The following is a 19,399-nucleotide window of genomic DNA, read 5'->3' on the forward strand; positions in this document are numbered from 1 at the left end:
TCGCTAGATATTTACGATTGTGTACATGTACATACATGATGTGGTCTCACTCAACACATGCACGGGTGGTCATCGATACGATACCAACGTTGAACTTTGTTTGTAGTTTCACTAGAAAATAAGTTTCTGTTCACTGAATCGATACCTCAACTAATGTAATATTGGATAATCAACATTTAAAAAAATGCGTAAATGGCCGCCTAAAAAGACTCAAATTTCATACATTTGCACATGTGGCAAAATATACCTAAACAAACAGCTAGTATCATACATAAATCAACCGGGGTCATACTTACAGATAAGGTTTCTCGGATTCAACAGGGGAGGTTAACAACACAAATGTTATCCGTCAACAAAAACACAAGAGATGTGATGCAGGCGTGCTGCACACGCTGCGGCCGTTAACCCGACTCCGGCTGCGTTTCGAAAACTTCGCCGTGAAATGTTTAGAGAATATTCAAAAATAGACCGACCGACTCGTATAAACGCGCGACAGTGTATGCATAATTGCTCGCACGCGACACTCTACGTAGCGACTCAGATTTCTAAATAATAGCGATGCGCGAACCGAGGATCCGGCCGAAAATGCGTTGAAAAGTTTCCAGTGGACAAAGTTACTGGGATCGCGAGTTAGGGCTTTACGCGACGAGAGCGCGGCAGCCCCGCGGCGCTCAGAACTCGACTGGCGCCGGCGGCCGACCGCGATCCGCCGTGGCTCGCCGACACAGGAACACCCACACACGTACCGCGCGCACGCACACCGCTGCAGCACCGCACAACACACAAATACTCACACACGCGACACCGAAACTGATAAACAATATAAAAACACCACACATTGCAACTGCATTAATAAACACACTATATTTTCCTTTAAAAGGCACGCAATGCTTTGAGAAAATAGATACGTTTCTGAATGAAAATCTTATATGGACAAGAACTTCATAAAAAACCACAGAACAACGCATTGAGCTTCACTGAAAATATCGATGCATAAATTACCCAAATCAAGATCACCACCTATATGGTGGAACAGTCAATAGTAACATACAAAAAATAGTAACCCTAGAAAAACGAAAATAAAGTAAGAACAAGGACAATAGTAATCGTTAGTAAAACACACTACAGACTCATTGAAACTATCACACAGATGTAGAGCACACATAGATGGAGAAATTGTTATCAAGAGCAGACGCGATAGGAGACGATCCGACACGAGGAGTAATGAATGAACTTTTTGATCACGCTGCAGGAAGCGAAACATTTTATTATTCTTAATAACAAGTACTGGCGATAAACATATAATTGATAAATGCGAATGCAATGGGTTTTAAAAACAAACCCATTGTGTACACATTATTACGCTAGAACATAATTGAAACAGGAAAATCACATGAGTCAGTGAAAATAATTGAAATTGCTTTATAACCGGAAGGCACTGACCCTAGAGAATACAGTTGTCAATTTTAGGAAATAACAATGTTTAAGTAAAAAACACTAACAAGTACATCATATGAAAACAACTTATACAAATTCCTAACATTAATACTAAAAATAATATAAAAATTATACTTACATGGAGGGAATCGATTGACATTTCCGATTGCGAAGAAATTACCTGAAACGATATAACAACAACAAAAATATAAACTTTTTAACAGTAACAATCAAATATGAAGCGATAATAAGGAAGGGCAATTGAAATGTGAACCAAAGATGCCACGAAGACTCAAACAACAATCTAATAATAATCTAATGTTCAATAGTACATTGACTGTTAGGAAGATACAAAGTGTACACACACACGAAAGCAATTTGTTACAAAATACAAATTAATTCTAGGAGTTACTAAATACAAAATAAATGAGACATTGGTAAGGCATTGGTGAGACACAACACACACACGAAAATAAAACAAAGCAAACAATTATCACAAAATATGAATTAGGAGCTATTAAATATAAAATAAATCCGACGTGGTACAATGTTTCTTTTGTTGTTAAATTCGGAAAGAAATTCCGTATGATTTCAGTTACATACTTACATGTTTTCCTTATATTCACGACTTTTTTCAATGCAGCGCAATATTTTTCTACAACAGCAAATATTGATAGAATGATTGATTTCCAGTATAATGAAACACGGATTAACGTTAAATTGATTATAGAATCTTCCTGCCTTTAAAGTGTTCGTTAGTTACAACATACGTACATGCATATAATCTCGCATGTCTTCCAATGGGGCATGCAGAACCTTATAATCTAACTTTTTTACGATTCTGTTCGAGACGCTTTTTTTCTTCCTCTGCTCACAATTATGTAATAATTATTGTCCAAAATTTCCATTGAAAACAAGTCCAAACAAGATTCCGTAAATATAATTTGTTATCATTCACAGAAATTACATGTATACATAAAAGATGAAAAAGTCCTAAAGTGAAACTTTTCTAATAGAAACGTCTCTTGCAAGAACCCTATTTGAACCGAAAATTCTATTAGTGTTTCGACTCGCGCCGCTTGATGCTGCTGTAAATATATGTATAAATATATATCAATGCATACATTTGCAATAAAGTGAAAAGCTTATAATCCGTGAATTTTCCTAGACATGAAGTAGGAAGGGGTGTAGAGTTTGGTAAAGTGAATTGCTCAGCTAACTGGTACTCCTTACTACGCCCAGGAACTAACCAACGAATGATGCTGGTGAATGGTGAATAAGGAAACTTGGCGGTGTCCCACCTTACACAATTTTGTTACAATTGTACTTAAGGGCCGTCCCGTGGGACGCAATCGTGGAGTTGATTCCGCGTCATATCCCGGGTGAGCGTGAATTTGCGACAAGACTTACAATTAGGCGTCCTTGCTACCTCTCTCAAATAATGGGCGTGGGTTCAAGATACATCCTAAACTGAAGATATAATAACTTGAATCACTTTAATATAAAATACTCATGAGAAGTCATTCAATTTTGGAAAATCTCCGCGATTCAGAAATCGCATATTTTAGGGTTAGTGTCATCAAGAAACAAACTTAGAAACCATTTTAACTAGTGTTGTTATAATTTGATTCAAAAACATATTGTGTTACATATTATTATTTTAAGACACATTCGATATACTGTATGACAACATTTCTCTTTATATTATCATACATCATGACACACATCTGCATAGTGATTTTTGTAAATCGTTTCCCTCCGGGTAGTGCGCGTAAACACTACTCTTTCTGGTAGAATATAAGAGGTACATGATTCCTCCAGCACCGGCCACAATGAGGAGAGTCGAAAAGTGACAGTCTCGACAGTAAAAGAAAACTAGAACCAAGAAGATCTAACGTTTTTACCACCGTTTCATTAAGAGGCGTACCTTAGCTATGTTGCGACAAAATCTGTAAAAAAAAATATTGAATTTTGTTTTTAATGTTGAGTACTTTTTTGTCATTTGGATGGAAAATTTTATTTTGGAAGATATAAATATAAGTTTACTTACCTACGACAACCATTTTGCTTAATTTTTAAAAATGCAACTAAAAGGAAATTTCTTTCTTAGGATTTTCTTAATTCTTCACGTGTTCCGGGGAGCGAATCTTCGCAATCTAACGGGAGAATCCCACTCGGCCATCCATTAATTTGGCCGTAAGTCCAACTGCGGCCACATACATAGAGGTAAGTCGGTAAGTCCAACAGTGACTCAGTATCGTGTGTACGGGACTACACTAAATTGCATTGTCCCTAACTAAATTACTAGTTCGGAACAACCCGAATTGAAAGAAATAGGATTGCTAACGTTATTTCGTTGTATTTCGCAGTATTACAGAGTATTTTTTAAATAGGTATAAGAGGTTCGAGACACCAAAACTAAGCATCAATAGCCAAATTAATTTTAAAAATTGCTGAAAGGAGCTTTAAATAAGATTTCGATGAACCATAATGGAATCTCGAAAAGCGAATAATCTTTCGATCTTCAATGACAGTACCTAACAGAAAATTTCACATTGTATTCAACCTTCGAAAGGGAGAGCATAATTTAATATACATTTTTGCACAAAAGTCTTTATTGAAAATATTAATGCGATTCGTGGAGTTTGTTGGCAATGGTTGAAATCCGATTTTAAAATATAGGTCAGTATGAAGTAACTGCAGAGTCGTGTGGAAGCATTGTTTTATTTTTTCTACTGCAATGGAATGGTTTTGGCAAGAAAGCTAGATGAGAAACAAACACAGGTTCTGAGTTTTTACATTGTTGGCAGTAGTTTGTTGTCTTATGTAGCATTATTGCCTAAAGAGCCAAGCCATTGTTGAGCTTTCCCATATCCTTAGCTTGACTATAACATTATTAGGCATTGTACTTGTTTATTAAGGAATCAAAATAAAGCCAAAATCGTGTGCAGTATTTAAAAAAATATAATATTTGACATAGCACCTCAGACAAGATTTAGCGGCTGTCATTGTATAGCTACAAATTGTAATTAACTGCATTAACAACTTGACTGAAGTAAATGATTCAATGAAGACCTAGCCAGAAATAGGAATATCAAACGATATGAATTGTAATTTTATTATGAAAAGTATCATAAATAGCCCACATTTGCATGAAATACGTCAAGGCTTGTCATTTCTAAATCAGGAGATTTATTAAATGTTTATGTTTCACCGTCCAAAAATAGAAATGCGAAATCTTTAAAACTCGGTATTTCCATCGTCTCCGAAGAAAGTGATTTAATAAAGGGTCTAAAATAAATAACGAGCGTCAAGTCTCATCTTACAAGGGGGGTGTCGGGAAAGTCCGTTAGAAATAATATCGTTTAAATAAATTAGTGTCATTTGTCCAAGACAAAGATGGTCCAAGAAAGCATATTCGCTGGAGCGCTTCTGAAATATCGTGAAAATTTCTCAACTTACATCATATAAATTGCAGTTTAGAATCTAGACGCTTTGCGATGGTCTGCTCGTTTGGCTTTAAATGTTCCCATCTGTTTCGTGTAATTAAACAACGCAAAGACGTGTAACGTTTTATGCTAAACTTGGCTGAATACACGGACGTGGTGATGTTATATAATATAGGTGCTTTAATTCATGTTCTTACGCAAGCTTTATTTAGTTATTGTAGCTCTGTAATAAACAGCTCAAATTGTCTTGATGAATGGTCTAAATATCTTAATTCCAGTTCTAGGAAGCAAATTAAACAAGTTTCAAGCTACAAACCTACATTAAATTCTATTCATCGGATTCCAGTGATCATTTCTATACTTTCTAATATCTTTGATTTATTGACTTGTGAGCCTAAACAATTATGGAAATAAGTACATGGCCGTTTAATTGTTTTTAGAGTTTATAGAAAAGGCGAAGTTAAAACTATTGCTGTACTTTCAAGCTTCACGTTAACTAACGTCACATATTGGTAAGAATAAAAAAGCTTTTTTACAAGAATGTGTAACATTAAATACCCGTCATGACAAGAAAATAGCTTCACACAAATTGCCACCATTTTGCTGTATATTACCTCGTACGTTGTATGGCGCTCGTGGTCTTCGTACCTTTCTTGTTCAATATATTAGCGGTACCTATGATTTATCTTTTGTATTTTGTGAGATCTGTTGAGTAATGGTTTGAAAGATTCAGATTCGTAATTACCGCAGAAGTATATAACAAAGTATCATTACTGTTTCGAATTTTATGACACATTATGGTGTAATAAAGATTGCTGTACTGTGCGCTGTCAGCTTATTTTATGTTGTTCGTCTACTAAGAAAGAGATAAGCTTGTATTAATCATACTCACAAAAGATACTTATTTCGCCATCTCTTTAATAGCGATCTTAAAGATTTGCTTCTTGCTCCAATATTCAGCGGTTTCTTTCGTAGCTTCTCATGTACGTTTGATGTGTTACTTTTACATCGTTAATTATCATTTTCATCATCATCATCAACCCATTTATACGTATCACTGCTGGGCACGGGTCTCCTTTCAAGCGAGGGTTCATGCCATATTCCACTTCTTCACTTCTTCACACGTTTTCCGAGGCTTGTGAACCTTCTTCGACGTGCACTTTTCGTCACAATGTTTTCCGTTACCAAAAAGCTTATGGTATTTCAATTTAAATTTCGCACATAAATTCCGATAATGTCACAGGTGTGTGCTCGGATTCGAACCCACGGCTTCTGCTTAAGAGGTGGTAGGTCAAACCATTAGACTACCACGGCATTATCACTCTTACCATCACTCATACACACTTTGTTAATTATTTTGACATAAATGCCTTTACGACGAATGTGGAAGAGGATCTATACTCGATGCAAACCCAAACACAATCATTCATTCAACAAAATTCACAATATCACATAAAAAATACGTTTTCGTTGATCAGTACAAGTTTTGTATTTTTAACTCAAAGTGATAGTTTTCTATGACATAATGTAAGGTTTCCATTGCGGATGTGAAAATTTCCACTACAAGATTGTGATGCGAGTTTCGTTCATTCAAGAATAGAGTTGAGACAAGTATTCATGAATAATAAATATAAACTGACATAAGTTCATATGAAATAACATCAAATGTCATAGACGTAGTATAGTGTGAAAATTAAATTTCTGTGTTACCAATTATATAGCTCGGTATCATGAAAGATTATAAATACATTATGTTACCCAGTGAAAATTTCAATTCGATGTTTATTTTGTCAATAATGAAGACATCTATCTATACAGAAGTAGCTATTTAGGAATTTATCTTTCTAAATTCTTAATGTAATATGCAGTAGCTGAAAATACCAATGACTAATAATAGTTACTCGGAAAATTAAGTGTGTACATCTCTATGATATATTTTTGGTCCGGTGGGTCGGAATGGTGTCATCGGCGTATTGCCAGTCGCCACATATGTGGGATTATGGGTTGCCGACCCCCACAGTGCAAACAAACAGCTGATCGATTCTTCGCTGTATTACTATGCAAATGAAAAGTATTTCTGTTGGTCACATTAAATGAGATCATTAATGATTAATACAGTCGGTGCCCTAAGATACCTGACCCCCTAGCCAACGTTTAATTCTGAGAGCATTCTTGAGCATTCTGCAGAAAAGTGTAAAGAAATTCCGACTTTTTGGCTTACCAAGAATCTTGAAACGTCGTTCACTAATGATGCAATAAGGAAATCATGCCAAAATGAAATTTATGGCTCACAGGTTAAAAGTTCAGTTTCTTTAACACATTTGTGCACATTGATCTACTCAGAACCAAATAGAATGGTAGGGGGTCATGTATCTCAGGGCATCGGCTGTATTAACATGAACAACTTGTGCTATAGTGACGTCGCATGTACACTAGAATCCGGCCATTCATGTTTTGCTATATTGACGCACGTAAGATGAATGGATGAGAAGATTAAACGCAAAATATTTGTAAAGATTGAAGATAATTCATTAATATATTTTAAGAAGAGTGTATTTATTACAAAACATTTTTACTTAGCGTCAAGCAAGGATTAACTTCAAACTGTCTTGAGTTCGATTCCCGAGCCGGGATAAATATTTGTATGGCCTACATTTACTGCTCTCGTGAGTTTGGACGTAATTTGTTGTTGTCTATTTGTGTGTCCATGGCACCCGTGACACAGAGTCTCCCTTAGTGCGGGGCAATGAGTGTGAAAAAAAAAGAAAAAACTTTATAACTATTGGGCGTTGGATTAGGTAGTCTCGGGTTCAAATCCCGGCAGGATTATTTGGGAAATAAACTTTTCTAATTGATTCTGATCTGGTGTTCTGGGGAGTGAATTCCGTTGCTTGGTACTCATAGTATAAAGAATTCCCTAGTTTGTGTCTAGTTAATTGGTATGTGAAATTTTCACAAAGGTTTGTTTCTCGTTTGACAGTATTGGTTTTTGTTTAATTGAATTTTTTTTCTTTTAATTTGTTTAATTAATTTCAGGGATATAGCTACTCAGCTATATCCCTGAAATTTTGCTTTTGTGGTTATCACAGTGGTAAGTAGATTTGCCTATTTACATTTCTAGGATTTTTGTCGTCAATTTGTAGAATTTTAATTGAAACATACTATTGATATCGAGTTCTTATGTTTCCGCGGTTATTGCACATAGGAAATGAAATTTCCCATATACTTACTATTGATTTGAATTATAATGTTCCCTTTTTATCTTTAAACAATGAGAATTCGAAAAATTTGTACGTACGTATTCTTAATACAAAAAGCAAAGAGTGTGCATTGAAATAAAGTTTTTTCATGTTTTTATGTTAGAACCAATTAGAAAATGACATTGGTATCTCAGAAACTCAGAAAAAATGTGTTACGTGGTTTAGTAACCATGGTTTGAATGAAATTCAAAATATGAAGCCACACCGCTTTGCCGCTGCAACGCATAGCTGTGTTTTACAACTTCTGTTCGTGATAAAGTCGTTGTATGTATGCATAAATAGACAACGTGCGATCTTGGCTGTATCTGATGTCAACCATTCTCTTTTAAAAATAAAAAAATAACAATCGGCAAATATAAATAAAATGTAGACACGTATAATATCTGTGAGACAGACAGAGATAAATTTTTGTACTGTCTAACCGGCAGATATATTGGTTTTTTTAGTTGAAATAAGGTATTCATCGTATATGCTGAAAAGGGAACAAATGTGCTCGTAATTTGTATATTCAAAGCACACAATGGGCCAGCCTACATGAATTTTCAATCGCGTATGCCCATCTGACGACAGTGCTCGTTTTAAAACTTTTAAGGATTTCGTTTTGTTCAAAGTACAATATCACGACGTGTAATTGTATTACGAAGTACTGGAGATAGTACTGATCATTATGTTCGAGGAAAATAGAAAAGCAGAAGGTAATTTACTTATAACTTTGTTAAATGAATGACGAATGATAAATTTATACACATAATATAATTTATTTTCATTGACTGAAGGTGGTTATCGTATTTATAGTACGGTCGGCCTAGTGAGTGTTTCGACATATTAATGTACACAAAGTTTTCATCTAAAACGACAGAGCCGCATTCAGTGTAAGAATTTACAGTTGTTTCCCTCCAATTATTCATTCGCTCACCGAGGTTTTGGGCGATCGGATCAACGAAAAACACAGCAGCATCAATACAAATCTTCAGCACTAAAATTAGCTTATATAGTGATTGTGATTAATTAAAAACCAATTATTTATTTTAGATTTTTACCTCTATAAAATTAATACACTATTAACTTAATAGCTAGACTTGTGTAGTAAATGACGTTCTGATCTCTTTAAATGAGCCTTTTTATCTGGTCAAAATAAATTATCTTTGGTATTCCGTGCCCAACAAAGAGTAGAGTAATACAGGGTGCCCACAAGTTTAACGTCAAACTGACTTCTTATATAGTCATGATATGTTAGGATTATTATTATTAATGTAAAGGATTACAATAAATAACATTCAAATAAAACAAAACATTATTTCTTATTGTTTTCAAAGCTGTGGTAGCCGAATGGTATCATCACCTACCGCCTCTCAAGCAGAAACTGTCGGATTGAATCCGGGCTCGCACCTCTAAGTTTCTCGAAATTTATGTGCTGTGAAACTTGCACGTCGAAGAAGGTTGACAAGCCTCTGAAGACGTGTGAAGTCCCCAACCCGCATTGAGTTAGCGTGGCGGACTATGGACTAAAGCCTCGGCTGAGAGGAGATCCGTACCCCAAAGTCGGGCGTACAAATGCGTTGATGATGATGATTGTTTTCATCCACGGAATATCGACTACTTACTGCCCCCATGAATGAACACTAGAAGCGGTCCCATCCATTCTATGTTTCACTTGGATGCGTCCCGGCATGAAGTAAAGACGTCACCTGGAATTATACCGGAACAAACACAAACAATACCCGCACGGACGACGTGTGCTTATAGTTTCCACGAAAACTGCTTGTTCTCTGAATATACACAATGTAATGTTATTGAACTTGGCTAGTTTTTAGGGTTCTGAAGCCAAAAAGGTAAAAAAGGAATTCTTATACATAGATAGCGGAGTTGTCGTATTTTTTTTCAATTTGCGTACACTGCAAAGCTGAGCGGATAACTTAATTATTTACTGACCCCATTGCAATCTAGCATCTAAATCAAGTAATGTTATACCTACCTAAAAATACAACTGTATCTACAGGGTTAAATTGTTCGTTTCCGTGATGTTTGAGACCGATTATAACGCACACACTCAACATAGCCCCGCACTAGGGAAACCCTGGGTCGCGGGTGCCATGGACACACACATAGACAACCACAAATTACACCCAAACTCACGAGATAAATAAATGTAGGCCATGCAAATATTTCTCCCGGCCGTAAGTAGTAGGCCGTAGGGTAGCCGTTAGGCCTCGGAGGTAGTTAATATATATTGTATATAACATTAGGAAATGTAAATTTCATAAGTTTTGTTTCTTTCCCATGAGACAGATTAATAACCACAAATCAATCTACTTACTAACTTTTCTAAATTGAAAATAATCTGACTTATAGATATTCTTCTATAATTTATGAACTCGAAAAAACGCTACACTGTCATTTTCCGCTGCTGCTCGTAGAAAAAAAAAATCAACTTGTCGTCAGAGGTTAGAGATCTGCACTCTGTAGAATTGCTCCAAATACAACGTCTATGAAGATAGGCAATTGATTCTTCGGCGAGGGGTAGACGGACGATAGGTGATATACCTTTTTTTTTATAATACCATATCCAAGTGACGGGACGAACAAGTCGTGGTCTTGGTGGTAAGCGAGACGCCTGTCCATAACAGCTGCAGTGCCACTCAGAACTTTAAAACGATCCGAGAATAAAGATCGGAGAGGTACTGCCTTTGCGCCCGTCAGCCTGAGTTGGCAAGCCCCGTGTGTCTTTCATTTCACCAGCACCCCTATTCAAAACCGGAACGCAGTAATGCTCACATTACTGCTTGACGGCAAAAATAGGTAAGGTGACAGTACTTCCCTGGACGAACTCTTTCACAAGGAGCTCTACTGCTACTAAGCACCTATTTAGCAAGAAAAGCTTTATATTCATGTACGATGTGTGAAATCAAACAATTTCTCTAAATTAAGAACTACCTTAACTGCTAAAACAATGTGCAAGCACTTTTGTACGTGTAGTGCTTCTATTATTTTGTTAATGGATTGGCCAGTCCATCTCAATTTAATGTTAAAAGCTGTTATTACGACAGTTCTAGTCACCCACTAAACAAAATTGTGAATCAGTGATAAATGCACGGAAAGATGTAGTACATAGGCAAGTAGTGGACGGACCGAGGCGTTGTGATGTTATACGCGAATGCCTTCAAAGTTTAAGGTAAGTGTCCCTTAAGGCTCAATTCACATTGCCGCCTAAAGGAAGGAAGCGAAGTTTTGTAATCATCCAGTATGTGTTTTTTGAAGATGAAGTAAAATCGTAAAATGACAGTTCATCGTGCAAAAATGTACCCCCGCAAGCGGTTAGTGATGGCAATCGTTAAATATTCTATCGACTATCGACTGAATATTGTTACTTATGCAATAAATAGCCGGATTTGATTTATTTAAATCATCAGCAGCCTATCATTCGTCCAACTGCTTGGCACAGGTTCATTTGAATGATCAATTATTGTAAGTTCATACATGCATACCTACATACAACAATATCTATTAAAAATACAAAGAGAAGACATATTTTCAAGTTTTTCATTTTAATCTTTATAATCAAATCCGCCTATTCTTATTAAAATGTATATGAACAAAAATTGATTTCGATACTAATAGGCCAACTGTCAAGATAAGAATAAAAAAGGCTATAATGCAATTGGTACATCGGGCGCACTATAAGTTTCCGGAACTGGCCACTTACATACACAATATTTAAAAAGTAATTACAACATTTGAAAATGGTACTCTTTGGCTGTAGAATACATTTTGTTCCATGTAACTGTCACCTGTTTTTACATTGTGGCGTCATTTTAGAAATTGGTTGTCAACATCACCATGGATTTAACTCATAAAAATTTTCGTAGGATGATTTTTTACGACTAAGTGTAATGCAACAGCTCAGTGGAGCTTCGCTCGGCTTCAAACTGCTTTTGGCGATGAAGCACCACGCAAGACGACTATTTACAGCTGGTTTGCAGAATTGAAACGTGGTAGTGTGAATCTCAGTGACGAATTTCATGATGGTCACCCGACCACTGCTGTGAACAACAAAAACATCGATGCTGTGCGCCGTACGATCAAAACAGACAGGCATGTGACATATCATGAGAGTCGGACATCTTTAGGCATAGGCATGAGTCAAATACAATCAATACTACACAAACATTTGGGTGTAAAAAAGCCGTGCTCTCGGTGGATCCCACATAATTTGACTGAGGCTCAAGAAACGGATCGCGTCACATGGTGCAATGCCATGCTTACCAGACTCAACGAAGGGGCGTCAAATTTGGTGTGGGACATAGTCACAGGTGAAGAAACATGGATTTATAGTTACGATCCTAAAACAAAGCAGCAATCGGGGTATGGGTCTTTCGAGATGAGCCGAAACCAACCAAAGTGGCACGCGTGCAAAGTGCCTCTAAGCGGATGATTGCTTCTTTTTTTAATAAAACTGGACACGTGGCTACTGTTGTTTTGGAGAATCGTTATACCGTGAATAGTGATTGGTACACGACCATTTGTTTGCAGGAAGTTATTGACAAACTCCGTAAAAATAACCCTAAACGCCGTATCATCTTGCACCAGGGTAATGCCAGTTTCCACACGGCCAGACAGACAAATTAGTTTTTGAAGGTGAACAACGTTGACCTTATGACGCATCCCGCGTACAATCCCGACCTGGTACCTTGTGACTTTTATTTATTTCAAAAATTAAGAACCAGTTACGCGGTCAACCATTTTCATCACCTGAAGAGGCTGTTCCAAGAGTATGAAAAATATGTTTCAGAGATTGTCACGGAGGAGTGGCATAAATGTTTTCAAAATTGGTTCATTCGTATGAAAAAGTGCGTTAACACTAACGGAGAATATTTTGAGAAACTATAAATTCATTTCTGACCATTTATAGTATTTTTTTTCTTATTAATTTCGGAAACTTACAGTGCGCCTCACGAATCATAAGAACGCCGTAACATTCACAATAATTCAGACATTTTTGGCCAAATTTTATTTTCTTTCGCAATATATCGATGAAACTGTCGACAACTACTACATGACTATTTAAAATTTTAGGTAAACTGGCAACCCTACAAATATAATATTATACCCTACAAATATAATAATATAATAATATATCTTCAAAAAAGACAGACTATAGCACAATGAACTTTCAATTGTGTAATGTACAAAGTAGGTAGGGCAAGAGCGGTCTGCTAATTTTAAATTATCTCAGTTAAGTGTCGATAGTGTCAATGGCAGCATTTTGTACGTTTAGTATTCTACTAAAAATTAAGAGTAGTGGCTTGTCAGTGGTAATCCAATGAGCTACTGTTCAACTGCTATGCATTTTTTTTGGTATTCTGCTCTTCAGTAGCAAGTCTAGTAATATTATATATATTTAATTTAAAAACTTTTTTGATTGAAAATTGCTGATTAATCGAAATAAACATTAAGATATATATATTTATTTTCATGGTAGTTTTAGTAACATCGATCGTCAGTGACCTAGTCACTGACACTCAACTGTCATTGTAACTAGATTTTAGCAGAATAACAAATGTCAGTGGCGCCTGAATGAGTTACAATGACCAGTGGTTTTAAAAAAATAAGTAGACGTGGGGCCCTGGTCGTGCGTCTTCCGGAAAATTTTCGCGCAGTCTCGGCAATTCCCGCATCTAACGTGTCGTATCGAGTTTGTACTTTACATAATTGATATAAAATTTATTATGCTATCTACAATTTTGTTACAAAAGTCCGCTTCCATTCGGTCCCGCGGCATTGTAAATTGAGCCTAATCGTCTAAATTGAAAGCCTGTCAAAACACGTTCCTGAAATTGAAACAGTAGGGTTCGACATTTTCCTTTGAAAGTCTGTGGCTTAAAAGCTAGCTACAAAGGTCCAGTCAATTTATACGTAGTTTTATTGTCCGTTTTAATATGAATGTGTATTGTTTATCCCTGTCTAAATTTCTTCAAATAGGAATATATAAACTATTTTTTATGATATCAAGTGTGGGGCGAAGTTGTACGTACGCCTGGTGGTAAGAGATTTGCCTATCCATAACAGTTTCGGTACCACTGAGAGCTTTAAATTGCAAATTTTTTTTTTTCAAACGTTTTTTTTTTAAAACATTTACATTAACGTTTCGGGCTCTTTAGAGCTTTTTTAATGATACCAAGAGACGAGACAAACAAGTTGTGCGCCTGGTGGTAAGCGACACGCCTGTCCATAACAGTTGCAGTACTAGTGCGGCTGTGCATGAAACTTCACCAGCAGCACCACAGTTGCAGCACCACTGAGAGGTTTAAATTGCAAAGATATTTTTTTTTCAAACAAATTAACGTTTCGGGCACTTTAGAGTTTTTTTAATGATACCAAGTGACGAGACAAACAAGTTGTGCACCTGGTGGTAAGCGACACGCCTGTCCATAGCCACTGCGGCAGTGCATGAAATTTCACCAGTACCCTTACCCTTTAAAATCTGAACGCAGTAATGCTTACATTATTGCTTGGCGGCGGAAATAGGTAAGGTGGCAGTACTTCCTTGGACGAACTCTTTCACAAGAAGTTCTACTATTACTACTAAATCCCATGGTCACGGCTGACTTGCTAGTAACAATATTAAAAAAGAAAAGAAAATTATTTACCTTAGTCGATTTTAAAATGTTTGCCTAACAGTTTTAACTTTCCAATCAAATTCGGACGATGGAAGCTCGTTACATGGCGGCTATAAATTTAGTTAGCTATGTTCACGTAACATATTTGCCTTTGATAAGTGTTTTTGAAAATAAAGTATTCAGACACGTCATTAACGAATCTCAAACTCTGATGCATTGGGTCACTGTAGGTAAAACAAATATCTTCAGCTTATGATGTTATTCAGGAACAGTGTGGACTTACGTTTAATACACCCACCAACCACTCTTTAGTCTTAGATAGTAGCAGTAGAGCTCCTTGTAAAAGAGTTCATCCAGGGAGATACTGCCATCTTACCTATTTCTGTCGCCGCCGCCGGTAGTAATGTGAGCATTACTGCATTTAAAGCGGGGTGAAATTATAAGCACATGGGACTTGTCAACTTATGTCTCAGGGTGACGGGTGCTGTGGCAGATCCCCTCAGATTTATTTTTCAGCGAGGGCCACGACCCACAACACTCCTAGCGAATCCACTACAAGCATCAGAGTCGAGCATCAATTACAAATATATGTTTTTATTTATAAAAGGTCACAAAGTGCGAAATGCGCTACGAGCGTATATATACGAGTGATGCACGTTTTTTGTGGGCGACCAGAACAATTATACGAGAAAGTTCCATAGTGTGCACGAAACAGTCGCTCCGCGCGTCGGCGTATACAAAACAAATTATTTTGTTTATATTTGTTGCTTAGTTACTACTGGAAGCAAATAGTTATTAACTTGCACTTATATTTTTATTACTCAAAATGTGTAAACAATATTAACTATTTCATTCGTAATAAGAATTCTACTTGACTTCCTCCCACCACCGAAAACGCTGTAAGCGAATTACCAAACTTCGTGGGTGTATTTTGACACTTTAAAACTGAAGCTTTCAGCGAATTGACGCTTCAGGCGTGGCGATGTTTTCGTAGTCAAGGTATTAGGCCGCCTTCAAATTAGACGCTTAAATAAATAATAATAAATATTAGACAACAACAAATACCTTGCCCTCCCAAAGTATGTAGCTAAAGCATTTGTGCTATGGACATCGTAAAACAACGACGGTACCATAAACACCCAGACCCGTGACAATAATATAAAAAAGTTAGTTTTCTACGCTGACACGGCCGGGGATCAAACCTCAGAACGGCATCTCTGAAAAGCAATGTGTAAGCCACTCGACCACGGAGGTCGTCGAAGCGCGTCTTGTAGAAGCGCTGCCACTGCGCGTCTGTGGCTCGGCCCCGCGCTACTACTAATTTTCAGATAATATCTAGTCTGTAAAAGTGCCGCACGCGTAGCAACCAGGACGCTGGAATTACGCTTCTAAATATTGTATGAAAATTTGTAGGGGCGTGACTGCAGCGCCACAGTAGCGTCACTGCAGCGCTTCTACATGCGTTTAATTTGAAAGCGCCCAAAACGACTAATAAAACTTAATAAAAAAGCAAATTTAATATCCACATAAATTACTAATTCTAAAACTTTCTCCAATAATTTTACATATATTTATAACAATTTCACCCTTGTGGTTGGTTATTTACATAATTTGTTACACACGAGTATAAGCGGCACGAGTGCCCTATCTGTAAACAATATGTTTGCCTAACTTATAACAACCCTTGCCAGTATAAACTAATTTCAGTTTGAGTTTTGGCTAATTGCTTCAAGTTAGATTAATAGGCGTGGTGACTGAACCCCGCTTACTTTGTTGCTGTAATATGAGGTTATATAAACGTTTACCTTGTGGAATAGTTTAACAGTACAATTTTAATTAACTCAAGGATCGCTGCCTCTTATAACTACGGCCACTATTGTAGAACTGAGTAGCAAACAGCCGATTAATCGGTAATGGTAGTCACAAAATAACGACTTTTAAACCCGACCTATAACTGATTGCAATTAGATTGTAAGGACCTAAGTATGTAATACAGGAGGTAATCGTTAAGTGTGCCCAGACGATTATTCCGTAAATGTAAGAGATATCAAAAACCTGTAAAATGATATTGAAAATACGGTAAATTTAAAAATAAAGCAGAATATCCAAAAGTTTAACGATGAACGCTGCCATAAATTTAATGTGACATTTGTCAAGAGAGTTTCTCTGCTCTAAGAGTTAACAATAACACACATAACGCTCTACAAATAGTAAAAAAAATTTATTGGAACAAAGTTATTTTGTTCTACAAACTCATTACTCTTTCATTTGGCTTTGCTATAGGAGGTTAAATTCTGCGAAAAGAACTTTAACAAAATAATTTTGAGACGGAAATTATTGAAAATGGAAACAGGGTGTCTTTGTAGAAAATTTCATCCCTCCAAGGGAAAGTTAATTCATTTTCAAATTGATTTATTTTCATTAAGAGTACGAAGTCGTAAATTGTCTATAATTACAGCTCGGTTTTCCTTCGCTGATTGTATTTTAAGTTAATTTTGTAAAGAAATCTATTTTCTACGTATATACAGGATTATATACACTTTTTAGATCTCTATTTCGTAGTAAAGTGATAAGTTCAAACGTGCAGGGGTTCAGTTTCTGAATAAAAGCAATCATGCAGAACTTTTAGTATATTTAGTATATTTAATTTTTTTATAAGCAAAGCCAATATGTTGTTAAAAGGAAGGAATGAGAAGAGAGGGAACGAGTGAATGTACACAAAAGGAAGTGCATGAATGATTGGTTAGTTCACGAACAGGGAGCATCCTGGGCACCAATTCTACTAATTCTCTTGAAATCACTGGTCATTGTAATTCCATTTAGACTCCACTGAGATGACATTGCAATTAAGATAATATTTGTTATTGTACTAAAATCTAGTTGCGATCACAGTTGAGATAGAGCGTCAGCGGAATGGCAGTGATGGCAGTTATTCAATCAATCACTAACGATTGATGTTGCCTTACTAAAACTACTATGAAAATATGCATATTTTCTCTTAATTTTTATCTCATTAAAACAGCTATTTAGTCTACAAATTAAATATATTTTCTTTATGCCATAGACTCATCAAAAAATTGCAATGGCAGTTGAATAATAGCTCGATGGCTAGCCAATTATTCATAAAAAGCAACAGTGAATTTCGTATAACATATATAATTATTTCAAAATAGACGAAGAAGCAAACTAAAGCTGTACCAGGTACACATATTAACGGAAATACTTCCAGGAAATGAGAATGCAAAGAAAATCTTCCAATAACTTATCCTGTCAAGCTTGAGTCTCAGAAATGACCGCAAAAAAAAATTGAAAGCTTAGGGGATAATTCATTATGAACGATTATCATGTCCCTCTTGTTTCCGGAGGTAACAAAACACAATCGCACTATTGTTTTTATGAAAGTTTATGTATATTTAGCTAATTCTCACTTGATTTTATCGGTATAAGGTGACATAATGAGGCAACTGGCATATTCCACCCAGTTTATAAAATTTTTCAAAACATATAGGATATTAGTACATTATTGCAGACGCCGCCGGGGAGTAAAGGACAGGACGAGTATGAGTTAATACGAGTCAAGCAATCCCCGTTTCCGCCGAAACATGTGTAGTGCTTTTCTTAAACAATGTGAGGAAATAATAAAAGACTAAAGAGAAGAAGGTGTATAATAGAAAAAGTAAGAAAATATTAATTAAAATTACAAGCAGTATATGGCAAGGTCAGGACAATTGCTGACAGAAAAGTTATTGTTTTTCCAGGCATATCAATAGTAGTCTGCTGAACTTCTGATGTGTATTCATTACTGTATTTTCGTTATCGCTTTTCACACTAGAATTCATTTTCACGATGAAAATACTAAAAACACGAAAAAACAATAATTTGCCGCCATTTTTTAAATGAGCGGTACAAGTAGATATTTTTAATTCTCGCCATTACGAATACTTGGCAGTTGACTGTACGAGTTTTTTTTTACCTTATTACATAAATCATTATTAAGTTATTAGTAGAAAGATTTAAAAGTTTAGCCGGGAAGAAGTCGCATGGTCCTTAAAATGTTCAGTGTTCGTTTAATGAAAGTAATGCAAACATTTCCGAGCACGTTCGAGAAAAATGTGATCTCAAAAGGATACAAACATCTCACATTACAATAGAAATTAAAATAACAATGGTATGCAAACAGTTTTGTGCTGATAGAAACTGAATAGGTAAATAAGCATTGATAACACAGTCTTTAAAATACTATAGAGTTGAGATAAAGACGCAAATGCGACATGGTGGTAATTTAAGCAGTCGGTAGTAGGTTATACTCACAAAACTAACCTTTTTTTTTATGATATCAGCGGCAGGACAAACAAGTCGTGCGCCTGGTAGTAAGCAAAATGCTTATCCACTACAGTTGCAGTGCAGCAACTGTCACCCTGACACATAAGCTGACAAGTCCCATGTGCCTGTAATTTCACCAGCAGCCTTACCCTTAAAAACCGGATTGCATTATTTACATTACTGCATGGCGACAGAAACAGGTAAGGCAGTACTTCCCTGGACGAACTCTTTCACACGGAGCTCTACTGCTACAAACTTGAAGCGAGGAGACGCGCGGGATACGTGAGTTGCCCTTAAGTTGGAAGCTATGTCC

At 36.3% G+C, this 19,399-nt stretch overlaps 1 protein-coding gene across 1 annotated transcript in view; it reads right to left on the reverse strand.

Moving 5' to 3' along the window:
• Window positions 1-19,399, reverse strand: part of LOC113231519 — a 96,971-nt gene that overhangs the window by 64,830 nt on the left and 12,742 nt on the right. The window contains exon 3 of the mRNA XM_026465843.1: window positions 1,577-1,618. Within this exon, the coding sequence (XP_026321628.1) occupies window positions 1,577-1,618 (42 nt within the window). The remainder of the gene's footprint in view (window positions 1-1,576; window positions 1,619-19,399) is intronic.

Source organism: Hyposmocoma kahamanoa, unplaced genomic scaffold (genome assembly GCF_003589595.1).
Source record: "Hyposmocoma kahamanoa isolate Upper Pololo Valley unplaced genomic scaffold, ASM358959v1 65, whole genome shotgun sequence".
Lineage (NCBI taxonomy): Eukaryota > Metazoa > Arthropoda > Insecta > Lepidoptera > Cosmopterigidae > Hyposmocoma > Hyposmocoma kahamanoa.